The following is an 18,390-nucleotide window of genomic DNA, read 5'->3' as shown; positions in this document are numbered from 1 at the left end:
AAAACTTGGAGAAAGAACTTAGGCGCAACACTAAGGGATGGCGGCAGCATACTCGACATACTGCTAACATGACGTCCTAATTGCATGTAAGTTTCTCCATAGCACGTTACGAGCCATGCCCATGTATCATGAGTAGTGAAATAAAAACTACATGTACAATTGTTTCATTCAGCATCAGGTAAATGGGCAAAGAAAGTTTCGTTTTTGAATTTGATTGTATAATTTTTGCTGACATAGTTTCTTCAACGAAAGATAAATGTACTCGTCTCTAAACATAACCAGAGAAAGCTGGCTCTTTTAAGGAAAGCACCCGCCTCGCTTAGTGGCTTTCATCACAACCTCCCTTGGAGTTCTATTCGATCCCTTTGAAGACGGAGCCTTCCTCCCACGCATGAACTCTGCTCCGTCTTCCTCTTCTGTATGAACTTCTTTCTCCATCCGGCATCACTTCCACGACCCAAGTATCGTAATTATGCTTACCTAATACATCCTTGACATGCCAAACTGAACAGTTCCAACCTTACGGTGGGCTGCCGCAGTGGCAGCAGCAGCGCCGATCCCACCATATGGAGCCTTTGTCTGCAGGTAGTTGGTGTCGATAGCGATTCGATCATCATTTTCCACTTTAGGGATGCCAACCCGAGTCATAAAAAATGGGTTCGAGTCAATGGTGATAGCTACATCTGGTGCTACTTTCGCTGCCATGCCACAATGTGCAGCTTGCTTGGCTTGTGAGGACATGTCCCTATCAACTTCCACCACAGATCTTTCCTGATTTCCAGCACTGGGCTTGCGGAAACAATAAGCAGGAGGGGCAGCCTGAGGGAGAAGTACCGAACCTCCAACTAGTGTCCTCCGGTCATAGGCATCTTTCATCATGTTTCTATTATCGTATTGTGCAACAGGTCCAACAACTCTTCCTGGTTTGGCTGGATAAGTGCCCAAAAGCCAGTTAAAACTAAATGGAAAAATAAGAAATGAATGGAATTGCTACAAATTCTACAAAGTTATCGAGAGTACCCAAAGAAATTCTTTGTGGTGTTTGCATGGTTCTTGATAGATTTACGTGAATTGCTTCCGAATCCCTTGAATTCCTGTATGCCTCTTCGGCATTTTTCTGATCTTTCAAAAATGCATAATTTTGTTGCTCTTTGGGAGGGACCGTATTTGAATGTACAATTGTGGACCTGTAAATATTTAACACATTCACCATTATCATAACCATGGACAATCAGATAAAAATCATACCCGAAGCTTTGCCAGGAATAGAAGAACAGTGCAGGTCATAAGCTGAAGGTATCCTAGCACTATAAAAAGGGATAGAACAATAGGCTCAACTGAGTGATCAATGGCCCTAATAACAAGGAAATGTCCTAAAAAGGGACCGCTTCATAGGCCAGGAAGTAGCAGGACATTTCATAATAGAGCACTTAGAAGATGACCAACTTGCCTAACAGTAGATCCAACCTCGTCCTATCAAGGTGATGACAGTGCATCAGCACTTGGCATGCATCATTTCTATAGCAGCTTGTAAAAAATAAACAGAAGGAAATTACATTTTACCTAGGAAGCGACGTGTGCTTTCGTTCAAGTGGAATAACTGGACCACTTTTACCGCCATTCTCCTCAAGGTGCGCAAACTGCTTTCTAAATTGATCCACAGCACTGCATACACATACAAACAAAAAATTATGGCTAATAACATAAAGGACCTTGACCAATCTATGCAACAATATGTGAATACGGAAAGCAACTATAGCTGTTTGAACCTTGGATAGAGAAAATTAGTTCTCTCAGTTCCATTTATGTAGTCTTTTAGCAACTGAGGATGGTACTCCAATATCTCCCGAAAAATTAGCTCCCGTATGTCTTCCTTTGTGACTCTTCGCCTTTCAAATTCAAATTCCATCTTTGTAATTGGTTGGCACAAAGGTTCCCTCTCAATTCTTGACAGTCCCTTAAAATAAGGATCAGCAAGTGCCTGGTGAAAACATAAGAGGCCGAGTTTAACACATTTTCCATAAAGTAGCTGGACATATGCACTAACTAAATTTTTCAGATGCGATGTTCTAGTTGCAGAAAAAAAGCTGGATATATGCACTGGCACACACACAGAGGAATACAAAGAAAGCAGATGGCCTAATATGATATGACAAACCTGTTCGGCAGTTGGCCGGTCCTTGGGATCAAAGGCAAGCAATCTTTCCAGAAGTCGTAGTGCTAAAGGATCAGCATTTGGAAATTTTTGTGCAAAGCACACAGGTTGTTTTTTCCTCATACTGGTTAAGTATCTCCTTGCCTTTTCATTTCGAACCTGCATTCAAACAACACACAAGGTTATTATTTTAAGCGAGCATAGCCACAAGCTTATTGTGAAATTGGCACAAGCTTAAATACATAAAGAGTAAACTGCCGATTTGGTCCCTAAATTATTATCCTAGTGAAAATCAAGTCTATAAACTTTTTTTTTTTTTTGGAAGAAAAAAGGAGTTAAAGTCATTGCAATTGCCAATTTCATCCCTACTATTAGATTCGAAGCTTATATCCAATTTTCTGTTGATTAGTCACATGACTTGCACATGAAACTAGAGAAGGTGAACCCATAATTTTCTCACCCGTAAGCCCTTAACGTTGCATATAGGTTGCAAATCTAACTGCCAATTTATCGTCCAAAGTTAGCTCCATATATTATTTTTTCATAATAATGTCGTTAAACTCATTAAAAACTGCTAATCTACTCTCCAAACCGTATCACATGCAAGTTGCGTGATTTAAATTGACAGAAGATTCAATAGAATAGCTTTGAATCCTACAGCAGGAATGGAATTGGCAAGTCTTATTAAGGACTTATTTTTCTGAAAAAAATAGTCTATGGACTTAATTTTCAGTCAAGTAATAATTTAGGAACCAAATCGGCACATTACTCAATAAATAATAATAATAATAATAATAATAATAAATAAGTAACAGAATGCATTGCATCAGAAAAGACGGGTTACCCGGGATATGGTATCTAATGATGGTGTCCCAAGAAGATCAGTCATCAAATCCAGCTGGTGAACAACATTCTTTCCAGGAAAAAGTGGCTTCCCTGTTAATACCTCAGCAAAGATGCAGCCTATACTCCATATATCAATCGCAGGGGTATACTGCATTCACATGTTTTCACAAATTAATAGGTAGGAAATTAAAAAAGTACCTGCTCAAGAACTAGAATCTTAGTAGAGAAAAATTTACACGAACGACAGGCATGCCACATCTCCTCTAAGTTCGAAATAATGATCATAAGTATGCGGCTGAAATACACAGGGGGGAATGATATGTGTGTTGCATTTAGATGCACTATCTTAGCCAAACGACAGTATAGAAGCTGCACTGAGTTACTAAACTCAGATCAACCGATTTGTAAACTCGCCTGATTAAACTGTACTCAATTTAAACTGTTTATGAAAACCTATGAGAAGCTCTACCTTAGAGAAAAAGGATCCGCAAAGCTCTGGAGCTCTATACCATCTCGTTGCAACATAGTCCTGCAGATGTCCCCCAATAAATATGAAGTATTAGTGCTATATTTAAAACATAATGTTGGAAACATTATCATATGCTCTGAAAATCACTCTAGCATTGATAAACTACATATCACAAAATTACGTACTGTCCAAAATATTGTCGTAGGTGTATCATTGAATGCAACTCTCGCTAACCCAAAATCGCAAATTTTAAGCTTACAATTCGCATTTGCCAATATGTTCTTCGGTTTTAAATCTCGATGGTAGACATTTGCTGCAGTCAAATTAGAGTATCAGATATGTCCACAATATCCCAACATCCTCCACCACCCCCCCCCCCCAACCCTCCTCCCCCAACCAAAAGGAAAAGGACATGAAGGAGGAGGGGAGGGAGAGAAAACAAGACAATAAAAGAGAATCCCAATCATAAGAGCAATCAAAACAAAACTGAAAACAGAACAGGACCATCAACCACTAGAAACACCATGGAACACATGAAAGCATGTGCAGACACGCACAAATCGATTAAAGAGCAAGAAGTACCTGTGTGAATATACTTCAATGCGCGAAGCAGCTGGTAAAGAAAGAACTGATAGTGTTCTCGTGTCAGGTCATCATTGGCTTTGATAACTTGATGAAGATCTGATTCCATGAGCTCAAAAACAACATAGATATCTTTAAAGTCTCTTCGAGACGGTGGCAGCATAATGTGCTTAATTTCAACAATGTCGGGATGTCGTAGAAGTCTGAGAAGCTTTATCTCACGAAGAATACGAGCGGCATCAGATATATGCTCAAAAATGTCGTGTATTTTTTTTATTGCCACTTTTTCACCTGTATGTGTGTCTATTGCTGAGCAAACAACACCATAGCTTCCCTTCCCAATAACTTCCTGAATTTTGTACCGATTGGCATCACCATAATCCGAGAAGAAGTCCATCTCAGTTTGATTCTGTTGCATTGAATCCAGTTCAGATCAGAATACAGAAAGGTACAAGAATAGTACAGAAATCTAAATGAAAATGAGCATACAAATCTAAATGAAAATGAGCATAGGTGTTTTATGTACGACTATATAACAAGTCTGAGCACAAAGACATCAGAAAGGTACAAGAACAGTACAGAAATATTGATATACATACATATATATCTACATAATACATCGTCATTCTTAATAATAAAGTTATAAAAAGATCATAACATACCATGCAATCACTACAATATTTCTAATGTGTTCCAACTTCCAGATTATATGATAATTTACAGTAACCATGATGAAAGAACTTACTAATCCCCCTTGTGGTTTCTGAACATTTTCCAATCACATACCTTTTATGGACAACATCTAAAAGTCCTAACTGTCAACTCCAATCAAACTAAAAAAAAAAGGCCAAAAACCAAAAAGAAGCACAACCAATACCTCAAACTCCTGTAACTATTCCAGCAGTTTTAGAAGTAAAGGATGCGGCAACGAAAATTGACAGATATAAAAACTGATGCGGGCAAACGAGACGAGATATATAAAATGCCCCGCGGAGAGAAATATAATTTTATTCGAGAGGAATCTAGTCCAGAAAAAGAGAGGCAGGGAGCCATGAAATTGGCATATAATGATCTCAAAAGAGAAGCATAAGCATTAACTTGAATTGGTAAAGTACCAGAATAAGAATGGAAACATATTTATCAAAGATTATTCGCATTAACTAATGCCGTTATCCAATATGACTGTTAAAAAACAAAAACAAAATCTAACAGCTGTTAATTATAGATCAGTAAGATCTAAACCAATAATTATGTTGCAATTTTAGCTAACACATGTCCCACTCAATCAGCAGACATTTGAAACAAAACTCCATTTCAAATCTCAATTTGCACAAAGATCTCAACTTTCATGATAAACCAATAAGAAAATACAATATGATTGCATCAAATAGCACAAACATGATGAATCAAATCAAGTTTCAATAATTAAAACACAATTGCAATTATGGATGCACAATTACTTTAACAAATCAAAGAATTGGAAATTAAGAGATTAAGTAACAGAAACCAATTGAAAGTCACCTTCTTGGTGTGATCCTGCTGCATTTCTGTGTCAAACCCTGAACTCGAAATCTCGAAAACTCGAAAAAGTGAGCCAAAAAGCTCTTATCCAGCTGAGATCAAGCAAAAATAGAAAGAACCCAGGTCCTCAAATCCCACAAGGACTCAGCCACATTTGCCCCACCTTCCCCTGCTCCTTATCACAAGCCCACAATCCCACCTTATTCTCAATCCCAACTTCACCCAGCATAGAACCCACAAGACCAAATCCCTCATGCACTCCTCCAATTCCGATTGCAATCCTCCCAAAACCTTACTCACTGAACAACAATACCAACAAGGCAGCCCACCAACTACCACCATAAAGCACCAAACACATAAAGCTTTAACATTTTCCAATTCAAATGCAAAACCCGCAAAATAAATTATACCCTTTTGTATTTTAACTCGGTTTCGAAGGAGAATGGAAAGAAAGATGAAGAAAGAGCAACAGTTGGAGCGCCACAGAGCTTGTATTTTGCAAGATCTGATGACACCGACAAAAGGGGTGAGAGGACTCACAGAGCAAGATATAAGGAGAAAATCTAGGGGGGGGGGGGCGGGGCGGGCAAGTAGATGGGGTGGTAATGTGGTATGCTATCGTGATCGTATGCAGAACGTATGGATACGGAAATAAAAGATATATAAATGGAGATGTACAGACAGGCGGTGTATATGCAACTGCGAGGAAATGTAAAGGTTGTTTCGGCTAATGTGGTTTTTGAGGGTGAGTAATAAGAAAATTTCTAAATTGTCGGTATTCAAGCGAGTACTCATACGACAGCTTAAAATAAATAAAAAGACGCAAAAAAATATATCGTTTTTTCACTTGTATATAACACGTAGAGCACCGCGTAAACAGACCATACTTACAAAATCTCTCGTTAGTGAGGTGACAGATCAACAGATTCATGTATGGTTTCAAACTGTTAATATTCTAATTACCCAATTTGCACTTGCTTTTCTTGCTGATTCACCAATCACAGAGTTAGGTGGCGAGGGGTGCTGGACACGTGGCGAATTTTAATTGGGTTAAAGGGAGGTTGGTGGAAATTGGTGGGAGGTCAAAAAAGGGTGCCACATGAGGAGGTGGTTTGGTTTATGATAATTATCATGAGACGCCACTAATCATGATTTGATAAATATTTGATTTTTTGATGAAAAAAAATTTGACAAATATTATTTTTATGAAACGAAATAAAGTACAGCTTGAATCTCCTTGGGATTCCTGCAACATTACAGTCAAACAAAACTTTCAAGCCACCACATAAGGAAGTTTGGAAAACCAAATACAGAGATTTTGTATATTTCGTCTTCAATTAACGTGAACGTCTCCTACTAAATTAGTCTCCCCAAACAAATATTAGAAATAATATTAAATTTTTTATAAAATAAAACAAGGTACAAAACTTAAATGTGATTGTTATAATATGTAAAACGCGACTGTAATGAATTAAAATTGCCCAAGTTAAATTAGATAGACGTGAAACCACTCAATATAATTAATAAATATTTGATATAAAACATTTGGCTAATTTGCTTCTCATCAACAAAATTAGCTAATCTACAAGTCACATTACATTGTTACTACATCGGCTGAGTGAAAGCTAACCTATGATCACTAATTGGAAACTGAAAATCAAACATACCTCAAAACAAATCAGAACATGTCATAATATGTAGTTTAGTAATCAAATAATGATACCTCATGACAAATTTAATCATGCATCACACATGTTAATCAAGACGCAATGCTTTAAAGATGGGTAGTTTTCAACCTTTAATTAGGTATCTACCTTATTGATGAATTAGTCTGTATCAATCAGTGACTTAACATTAAATATAGTTTCACATGGCAATACATGAATGGTCGAAGGTTTTATATAATTTATTTTTTAATATACATGATTTTAAATACACTAAGGAGTGAGAGAATGAGTTAAACCTCACAATAAGCTAGACAGTAAATTTGGTTCGAATTCATTTTAGCGATAATTGAATTTAAAACTTTTCACTTACAAGTGAAGAAAAATATACTAAACCAGTAAATTTCATGTATTTTGATAGAAGCAACCACGAAAAAATAGTTGAGCGTTATCTTCTCGGTTTTGATTATGTGGCTGAATTTTATATTTTCCTTCAATTACGTTTGTGATCGTTGAATTGTATTCTTTATCTATGATTTTCTTCGTCTTAAATGATTAATGACTTTTTAAGTCTTAAAAAACAAAAGAGTTGATCATGCTCATACGTACGTACGTAGCATATATATATAAGCAACCAAATATAAGGTATTCGTACTGCTCTTGTGGTATTTATCATGTTTACTTGTTTCAATTCCAACATCAGATTTACATACATGTATTTGTTATACATACACACATATATATATGCATGTAACTATTTTTAAGAATATGCATGCGAATGTGATAATATATAATATATACCTTTTTTAAGTAAGTATATTTGTTTTTCTTTGGATACAATCACTGGTGGATCCAAATTCGAATTTTGGGTGGTCTCATTGTTAAAATGTCTAAGTTTTTTTAGATAGGAACATGATGCGGAGCGTGCACAAAAATTTCATTTTTCACTGAGTCATTTTGTCGAACACTTGATGAATGATATCGAGAGTAGCGAGTGTTGTCTCGCACCTTTCGAGATACATCTAGAAGGAATCACATCAAACACTTAGTAGGTACAAAAGAACCTATACAAAACAATTGGATGGTCCTCGAAAGATCTTCATTCCTATATTTTTTGAACTCCGGGTGATCCTAAAACCATCTAGGTTCCAATGTGCATCCGCCTCTGGAAACAATGTATATGCAAGTATTTGGTTGAAATTTATCGAAAGACCAGTAATTTGACTTACAGTCCAATACATCATTGTATTATACACGTATAGAAGACAAGAACTTGAGATATTATTTTATCCGTTTGGTACTGAATTGTTTTTGTTTTCTGGTTAACTTGGAAACTTGAAAGGATGCACCACACCTTCCAACATGGACGTTTTATCCAACCTCAATAGACTTTGGAAGAAAAGTGCCAAATCTCAAGTATATTGTTTTTTATTTTTTGGGTTGATATTGTATATTTTTATTTATATAAATAAACAATTACATGTATGAATATAAAAATCGGTATATTGACTTGTTATAAAATATTGTGTTCCCATATACAGGCTAACAAATTAAACCAGAGACGACGATTTTGGAACTGACTAAAACTTGAATCCTGAGTTTTTCTTCTTATTGGTGAGCCACATTTGTTTTTCACTTATGAAGGCATTATAAAAAACAAAACCAAAAGGAGAGAAAAGAAAGAATTTAAACAAAAAAAAAAGTAAAGCTTTTTAGTCAAAATGGTTAATGAGATAAGATTTTTCATGTGCACAAACTTAAGATCGGTTCAATGAATTTTCATTGTCAGGGAGCAAATGGAAGAGTTATGTTAATCTCAAAAATTGTTTCGGCTAAAAAGCCAAAAAACTAAACAACATAATCCATTTATCAAAACTGAACTTAAGATTTCCTATATACTATAGATATCTCTTTAAAGCCTTTGACTTTATCTTGTATCTCAAGGAAGAAATTAACTCTCAAATTATCAAATTTGATCGTATATCTCTTGTCTATTGATAGGACATTTTACGGGCAGATCTATGTACATATACACTAGGTTTTAAGTATAGATATTGCATTATTTCAAGTTACTTACATATTAGCTAGATTTTAAGTGTACATGCTTGTTACATAACTATGTAGAATTCAATCAGTCAGCAAATTTTTTATGTACACAAAACATTAATACCTAGTGTATCATGCATTTTACATGTTATAATATAAGTGAGTGACATAGTTTGTCACACTTTTAAGATATTATAAAAAATAACATATATAAGTATTTTATTTAGTTTGTTAGGAAAAATAACATTACATTGCATGACGGTTTTATAAAAATGCATTAAAATTGAGGAGAGAGTTATATCATCCACATGTGTACAAAAAAAGGCACAGAAGAAGAGATTAAAATTGTAGAAAAAGAGGACAAAAATGTGATCTCAGACTCAAATTTTCAAAGAAAAAGCTTACACAGAAAAATATATGGAGAACTACTGCGCGATCCAAAACGATCTCGATCATTTCGAATCAGTTTGAAATTTGAAGTTTGAAGTTTGAAGTTTGGAGAAGTGGAGGCCGACCACAAAAGTTGGGGGGCACAATAGCTGCATACCTTTTTTATTAACGTGTGGATGCGGGACATGTAAGCATCCACTAATCATATTAATTATCGAATTTAAACTTTTTTTATCTTTGTAAAAGAAAAAGAAAAGTTTTTTGTCTAATCATTCCTTGAAAAAAATATTAACCACTTTAAAGAAAATAAATTTTTTATGATGAAGGAATAGAAATTATTATATCTTCTGTAAAAAATTTAAATAATCAATATGATATAAAAGAACGTTACTTATGAGAATTTTTATTTATAAATACAAATAAGACAACTGAATACATTTTTCTATTACACAGATGCGTAACAAAAATAAACAAGACACTTTATATTTTTTTTTTCCTTTCTTTTCACGGGTGTTTGGTTGTACCTATCAACATTCAATTATATATTACCCTGTGCGTCATAGCAAAAGACAAACATATATTATGATATTGTGCTAAAAATTATATATGTAGAAGATATCACTTTCTCCAATATCTTGCCCTGAAACTCCAGGGGATACTGATTAGAATGAAGATGATTTGCCATGAATGTTAAATTAAGGATTAATTAGGAAGTAGATTTACTAATTGCTTTGCTTTCACAATCACGCATGAAAAAGAGGAAGTCGATGGAGGGCCGAATCTTGCTCACCAAAATAATGTCCACGCATGAAAACGAGGAAGTCGATGGAGGGCCGAATCTTGCTCACCAAAATAATGTCCATTTCATTCAATCATTTTGTTTATGGTCCAAGCCTACAAAAGCTAGCTAGTAATTGGTTGTTGATTACAATATTTGCCGATAAGCTTCCTCTTATAATCTTATATGTATTTACGAAGAATAGGTCATACTTGTGCGTATCTGGACTAGTGGACAGCATGGTCGGATGCATTCCCAGCTGTATATGTAGGGTTAGAATTTAGAAATACACGTTTTTAATACATATTTTTGAGACATGTTTTGTGGGGTTCATTTTGTAATGTAGTTCAATGATATAAACTGTAAGATCCCACATTGTCCAGGGGTGTGGATCTTGTAAACCTTGTATATATATTCTCACATCTACCTAGCACGAGGTCTTTTGGAAGCTCACTAGCTTCGGTTTCCATCGGAACTCCGAAGTTAAGTGAGTTCGCACGAGAGCAATCCCATGATGGATGACCCACTGAGAAGTTCTCGTGTGAGTTCCCAGAAACAAAACCGTGAGGGCGTGGTCGGGGCCCAAAGCGGACAATATTGTTCTACGACGGAATCGAGCCCAGGATGTGGTGGGGGCCCGAGCGGGGATGTGACAATTAACCATCTGTATTTTTCTACATCATTAATAGATCATCCTTGCAAAAACTTAAACAAATCCAAACTCATTAAAACATTCATATGGTTTTCGAATTTTGGTGTTTTTTAGTAGACATGATCTTTGAGATAAGACATAACAGATAAATAGTTGAATCGTTGAAATACATTACATAATGAACCTTACAAAAACATATGTCAAAATGTGTGTGAAAACGTTTGTTCCTGAATTCTAACTCATATATTTACATATTTATACATATTTTAAACTTGTTCAATGAAAACATAAAATAAAATAAAATATCCAATATATAGACAATAGTTTGTCTTCAGTCATACTAAAATCAAAGGTATAGAAGAGATTATTGATCTTAGATAAGGCCAACGTAGGCAGAAAACGTTAATCATCAACTTAACTACTTACTAACTCAATAGGTTTATGTATTGATAATGCCAATATTTGTATTAATAATGTCGATAATATCTCCATAACATGTTACTTTTACTATTGAATATAGCATGCATTTCTAATTTGTATCACACCAATTTGGCTATCATATAATATGAAAATTATATTAAATATATTTAAGTGTTTTTAGCTAAATTTTAAATTATGAGCCACATTTGATGGACGAAGTGGACTTGGCATCCAACCCATATGCAATGCAATATTAAGACCATCTCTTTAATTTGGCTATCATATACTATTTTTGCCACCTTTTGTATCATTATTTAGATTATATTTTTAATAGAGATGAGACTCACATGAGTTTACATGACCTACCTTTATTAAAAAAATGATACATGTGTAGCATTGCTCATACAATGCAGGCAAAGCAAACCAGGAAAGGGATCATCTCTGGATCCCTTACATCTAATCCTCCTCATCAAATAATCTAGACCCTTGAAAATTGATCCAACGGCTAAAATTATTATAACTTTTAAAGTAAACCCGTATTTTTAGTTGTTGGATCAAATTTCAAAAGTCCGGATTGTTTGATAAGAAAGATTGGATTCCCTTTCCAGCAAGCCAAGTCCAATATCAAAGCAAATGCCCACCAATAAAAATCCAACACGTCAACCCACACTCAGCAAACCAAACCCTAATCTGAGTAATCTGAGCAATCTTGTTTGTACGTATCCGAAGTCCCAAAAAAAAATCAAAACGGACGTGCACCAAATACGTACCATTAAAAACTCATACAGATACGTACAGAATACATCGCTGCACATACGTATTTGTATAATTTTTATTGTTTGTATACGTAGTTGGGGAAGAAGGAAAAGAAAAATGAAAAGGATATGCTTAACCTCCATCGCACGTATATCCTGTCGTGTCGTTGTCCTGCAAGTGCCCCACCTGGCCACATGAACTTTCCCTGAGCAAGCTGTGACCGTCTGGGAGAAAGTAGGTGGACCCCGCAACCTTCTTCATGTGGTGTGATGAGTGGATCCCACAACCGTCGGTCCGCAAATTGCATAGCGCTGCGCATGATTGACATGTTCATCAAGCCAGACAACGACAGTTGATGAGGGCCTCAAGTTCAACTACTGTTGATCAACGCTCAAGGACAAATGCTTGATGCCAAAGTGCTTCCAACTCCAGCACCGGAAAAGCCAAAAGCACTTATATGTGGGTGCTTGGAGTTCCACACTTGTGACCCTTCCACTTCCGTTTTCACTTCTAAGTTTTGTCTGTCTTTTGAGAAAAAGAGAGACAAGCTCAGCATGCAATATGCATTACTCTTTCTAATTATTTTGCCGAAAGATCAAATTTTTTGCACTTATTTTGTATGTAGTCTTTTTGTGGTCTTTATCGTTAAATAATTCAAGATAAGTTATGATAAAGAAGTTAAGAAGAGTTGAGTTTATTAATATGTGTCAACCAATGATAGATGTTACACAAAAACTACGAAAAAAATCAATGCAGAAGATTTGATCTCCTTTGTTGGGGGAGTTGGGGTTTAGGTGTCCGATTATAAAATGCTTTTGATACAATTGTGAGATTTGTGTGAGTGATCGTCTCTTCTTGCAAGCGTGCATGAATTTATCTTGTGGTTCATAATTTATGAGTCTTTCAAGCTTGAATAATCTGATCTCTCAATTAGATTTTTGTATGTGTACACTAAATAGTAGAAGAAAAAGCAATAGCCATCAAATAATGCTCATCTATTGATTTTAGGGATTACTGGTGTTAGTCGGAAGAGAAAGTGTTGAATTAGTAAAAACACGATGAATAATTGAAACTATTTTGTTTAGGAAATTGTTAGCACTTCAAAAATTTAATTCTATACTCCTTACAAGTGTATTTTTATTTTTTTAATTATAGAAAATTTGGAGTACAAAATGAGATTTTTGGAGTGTCAATAACAATTCCCTTTGTTTATTGTAAAAGTAATATTAACTTTTTCAGTATTAGTATAATTAGAACAACAAAATAGGGTGAGTTAAATTATGAGTATTTATGAGGCAGATATTCTTTTATCATTACTGCCAAGTTCTAAAATATCGATGATATCGGAAATATCGGTAGTCCAAAAACACGGAAATTTCGATGGAAATATCGGGATATTGTCGATATCGATAAAAATTGAATAAAAACCCCGGAAATTGTAAGAAAAACTTGGAAATTTTTATTGAAACTTTGCAGGATGTTTATTCAGTTAATTATCTATTAGTTTATCACAAAAAAATTGGAAGGAAATGCATTACATGATGGATTTAACTAATTTAAGTTGATTATATAGCGAGCTGTCAAACATTGTGAGTGTATAAAATATGTAGTAATTAATGAAAGAAGTTTAAACACACAATAATCATTTATATATAATGAATTAGTACAATATTTTACAGTTTATACATTGCATGGTAAGATACATGAGTAACTTAGTACCATATAGAGTTCATATGAGGTTCAAAATTTTCACTATCTTCATCGTAGAGTAAGTGTATTGTGAATAGTAGTCATCAAATGATAAATCCCCAAAATAGTTTTGCATATAATTGTTAACATGCCACCCATATGGATCCGAGATTGGTTGACGTTGTCCATAAGCAAAATCATTTGAAGATTGAGTCTCGGATTCTTTCCATGAGTCGCTCGATTCCATCCCAGCAGGAATGAGATATGAAGGGTAGGGAAATGGTTGGTTATGAATATAACCATAGTTACTACTTCCCACTCCAACAGAGTCTGAAGTTATAGATAACGAATCATCTTCTTGACTTGACAAAATCCCCTTGCCTCTTTCTCTACGAGTATAGTCTTTCCCTATGACACCAATTCTTGGTGTTTTTTTAAATATAGAAATTATACATATACTAAAACCCAACATAAAAACATTGTTCATTAACAGCAGTTTGACCGAAATGCCCTCAATTTATTCTTTGGATAAGATACTGTTTTACGTTTTCTACAGTTAAAAGTCTATTTTGCTCTTCCCAGACACGGGCCTTTCATTGTTTCTTTCTCTGCCTCGACCGCATCGTTTTTACTTAACATTTCCACGTGTCAAACATTGACCCACCCTCTATCCGGCTTTCCTTTTGCTTCGGTCTTGCATGCCCTCCAACTGGATCTTTAGAATTTTCCTTTGGTTTCTATCACACATCCAATCCAACTGACTCTTCCCACCAGTACACCCTCACTAATTCACTCAACCCTCTGTTCACTTATCTCTACCCCCACTCAGACTCCCCCAACTCTCAACATTGTCACTCTCTCTCATTCCTCACTACTCTCTGCCTCTCCCATCTGTACCCCATCTGCAACTCTCTTTCTCCCTCTCGGTAAAACCGAGAACCACCACCGTAATCCCTGGAGCTTTTGCGCTGATTCCAATTTTTTAGTGATTTCCAAGAAACGTAGTCTACGATGCCTGATCCGGCCTGATTTGAAGAATATTTCTCAAGCGACTGTAATTTCATGGTACGTTGGCTTAAAGAAGTTCCAAATTTTGGGATATTTTTAGATTTTTTTTATTCTTGAAAAAAACCATGGTTTAGAGTAAATTAATTATATTTCATTTTCATTTAATTCAGGAGTTGTCTTTAGTTTTTGTGTTTGAACGCCGGAACCAGTGATCTTTGAAGAAGGTTGGTTCTTGAATATTTTTATTTAAATCCTTTTGGTTGTTTGAGTGGACTTCCTGTAATCTAAATGAAGCTAAATTGAATATCTGTTTTTGTATAATGTATTTGCTTTGTTAAATTAGTTCTTTTTGGTTGAAAATTTTTGTTTGGTTTTGCTGATCAAAGGGGTTAAGCGGTGGAGGAATGGGTTAATAGTTATGTGTTCTTCTTGATAATTGTATGTGTTTATGCCCTCATGATATTGTGAGATATCATGGGATTGTTTGTGATCTGATTAAATAGATAGTATGGTTTTCAACATTATTATAGGCTTTAGTTTTTTTGGAACTCATGGATAATTAGATTTACTATATTTGTTGATGCATTGAGTAACTTATTTGATTTTAGTTTTCCTACCCCAGGTGCGTGGTTGACAAAGGGAGGGGTTCAAATCCCTCTATGCGCAAGATTGAGACTTTTAAGCAATTTTCAAGTATTTTTGGGTTTCATCTTGCGATATTATCGATAATTTCGCGATATATTGCCCAAATAATGCATTAAAATGCTGAAAATATCGTTTTTGATATTATCGCGATAATATCGACAAAAATATTGATATATTGACGATAATTAAGTGGATAAGTGTGAAAATATCGTCCTCTAAAAAAAAAAGATATTATCGGCGAAATATCGCCGATAATACCGATATTTTAGACCTTGGTTACTGCAAGCATGAGTATAAATGAGACAAATATTATTTTTATTATTACTGCCAGCCATGAGTATGCTTGAGGTAGATATTGTATCTATTATATATACACACACATGCCCTTTAAGGGAAGGGATCTCCATTGTACAAAAAATATGGATTAGCTGTGAGGCCAACTCCATATCGAACTTCAACGATCCGAACCATCTATTTTGTAAGTCTCGATTCATAGATCATCATTTAAAAAAATTCAATTCAATTCGAAATCATTTGCCTATTTAATTATCACGACAAAATTTTATTGTTTCTTATAGAACAAAGTATTCATCAATTTCTTTGAACTCAATTAGATATCTCAAATATTTCTAATTTGGCTAATATTTTGCAAGGATGATCTATGAGGTGCAACTTAAAAACAGACGGTTCAGGTCATTGAAATTCGATGTGGTGTGTGCCCCACGACTAATCTCCATTAAAAAAAAAAAGAGAGACCATTTAAAAAAAAAAAAGGTATTTGCCTTACGTGTGTGTGTATATATATCGTATATGTCGTATTACTGTAACTCAAATGAGCTTTATTGCTTATCCGGGTTTTTGCATTGACTGGTGCGCCATATTCCAACAGTGTAGCTAGTGTGTGTAGTGCACTTGAGAGTAGAGTTGGTTACTTATATTGTAATTTCATTTCTGCTGGTTATATGATATGTATTATATATAATTCCTAACTTACTCTATGCATTTTTATAGCTATTTTTGCCGTCACGTGTCGATCTTTGGCTTATATTGGGATCAGGACATGACACTTAAGATCATCATCTTGCACGTGTGCATGGATTTATGTCCCATAAGCATAATTGACTGTATCAACACACGACTAATAACAACATAGAATATCCCTTTGTAAAATTTCCGTAGTTACACACAAAAGATGGACAACCATGTATTCTAGCTATAAAGTCAAAAATTGTAAAATAGGGTGAATTGAATCTTGATTGCAAGTTGTTGTCGTGTATGATGATATTCACTAGTGATTGACTCGAGTTCCAAGCTAGTCCGAACTAGTCTTATTTTCATTATTCCTACTTGCACTAAACATGAGACTGTTGTCTCCCTCAAGACAATCCCACCTAGTAAACATGTAACGAACAGAAGCCTAAGAATTGTAAAAGACGACCGACCTACTCGGTGCGATCGAGTTGGTTTGGGAGGAAGGATTGTCAAACCTTGATCATAAACTGCTTTGACCTTGCTATTGAACCAATTCAGACACCTGTGTATCGGACTGTTGTTGAAGTCAACACAAGTAGGAACAGAAAGCTGATAATTAATAAATATTTGCATAACTCGTTTTGCATGTGTGAATGAATTACATATTAAGAAATACTAAGGACACTATTTGAAAAATGAGATTTTTTATGACTTTCTGCTATATCATGTTTTTTGCACAATGTTTTATAAAATTAGTATGAGAATTGACGTTAAACTGTAAGGTGACAGAAAATCCATGAAGAGTTACACATTACGAGACTCTTCTTAGCATTTCTCTTACATATTTTCAGAAGATTCCAAGTAAAACATGGATTAGTTGTCAACACGTTTCCTTATTTGATATTTCGTGCCAGAATAATCTTAGGGATACTAAATTTATAAACAAAATTTAATAAACTAAATAACATGAAAGTTGATGATCAGATTATTACCTAAACATTGATAAACATACTCATTCTTATTGTTAACACATTATTTAGTTTGCAAATTTTATATACAAACTTAATATTCCTAGCATTACCCTTCATGCAAAGCCCCTTTTCTCCTTATACCTATTGTGGGCTAATTTTGAACTGATTCCTATTTGAACTCTTTGCCCAATACCCACACCTTCTGGACAAAGAAGATGGATAGGATTGAATCACCCACCCTGATATGCTATGTATCCATTCCTGTTTCCAACACCCCTTGTGTTTTATCTTCCCTACTAAAGTTTTAAAGATCATTTATCTTTGCACTTAAGGTTCAGAGTTAGATTGTTCCTTCCGGCTATTACGTGGGTAAAAAAAAAAGTTTTTAAATTTTGATCCTCTAATTTGTTTAATAGTAAGAAACAAATAACTACATAACCATCTTAGCCCACACGAACTTTGTTGTATATCGTTTGTTTTGCTGACACAACTTTGGCACACTCGACCCTTCCGTTTCTCAATCATTACGAAAAATAAGGTCATAGTTTATCAAATTTTTATACAAGCGATATCAGCAAAGAAAATTGAAATCAAGACTTCGAGTACATCTGTTTGTCTAGTATTTATATTTCTTCCAATATAAAAAATCAATTGAAAAATGTCTAATGAGTATATATATGCAATGCAACACAAAAAAGAACAACATAAACACACTTCCATATTTTTTGTTGTTGCATATATATTTATATTACTCAAATGAACTAAAGCTACTTAAAGCCCAGCCCCAATTTGTACCCCGGAAAAAGGTCCAGCCCCTAACTGCAAC

The 18,390-nt window shown here is 34.9% G+C and overlaps 1 protein-coding gene and 1 long non-coding RNA gene across 3 annotated transcripts; one reads left to right on the top strand and one right to left on the bottom strand.

The window, feature by feature from the left end:
- Positions 1-183: 183 nt before the first annotated feature.
- Positions 184-6,261, bottom strand: LOC126582458 (mitogen-activated protein kinase 10). Of its 2 annotated transcripts, XM_050246614.1 has the most exons (10): positions 5,574-6,244; positions 4,053-4,461; positions 3,656-3,783; positions 3,471-3,530; positions 3,000-3,149; positions 2,159-2,314; positions 1,770-1,981; positions 1,564-1,665; positions 1,021-1,187; positions 184-929 (listed from the first exon to the last, which is right to left on the bottom strand). In XM_050246614.1, exons 1-10 carry the CDS (start codon positions 5,595-5,597, stop codon positions 481-483), a joined length of 1,857 nt encoding a protein of 618 aa, XP_050102571.1. In that variant the 5' UTR covers positions 5,598-6,244; the 3' UTR covers positions 184-480. The 2 variants fall into 2 exon arrangements, with proteins under 2 accessions (XP_050102571.1, XP_050102572.1); XM_050246615.1 differs by lacking the exon at positions 184-929 and having other exon boundaries at positions 1,141-1,473; positions 5,574-6,261.
- An 8,442-nt stretch (positions 6,262-14,703) lies between these two features.
- LOC126582473 (uncharacterized) lies at positions 14,704-16,580 on the top strand. Its single transcript, XR_007609538.1, has 3 exons — positions 14,704-15,037; positions 15,150-15,200; positions 15,599-16,580. It is a non-coding gene; the product is annotated as an uncharacterized LOC126582473 (long non-coding RNA).
- The last annotated feature ends 1,810 nt before the right edge of the window (positions 16,581-18,390 follow it).

This window comes from Malus sylvestris, chromosome 9 (assembly GCF_916048215.2).
Source record: "Malus sylvestris chromosome 9, drMalSylv7.2, whole genome shotgun sequence".
In the NCBI taxonomy this organism is placed as follows: domain Eukaryota; kingdom Viridiplantae; phylum Streptophyta; class Magnoliopsida; order Rosales; family Rosaceae; genus Malus; species Malus sylvestris.
The sequence above is the reverse complement of the archived record's forward strand: the minus strand, read 5'-3'. Positions and strand labels throughout refer to the sequence as shown.

Bases quoted from the DNA above. Each gene is read 5' to 3' on its own strand.
- LOC126582458 (XM_050246614.1), bottom strand. From the start codon at position 5,597: ATGCAGCAGGATCACACCAAGAAG. The intron at 2,315-2,999 runs GTAACCCGTCTT...GTTTGAATGCAG, and splicing joins CATTAGATACCATATCCCGG to GTTCGAAATGAAAAGGCAAG. The intron at 930-1,020 runs GTACTCTCGATA...GCACTTATCCAG, and splicing joins ACCACAAAGAATTTCTTTGG to CCAAACCAGGAAGAGTTGTT.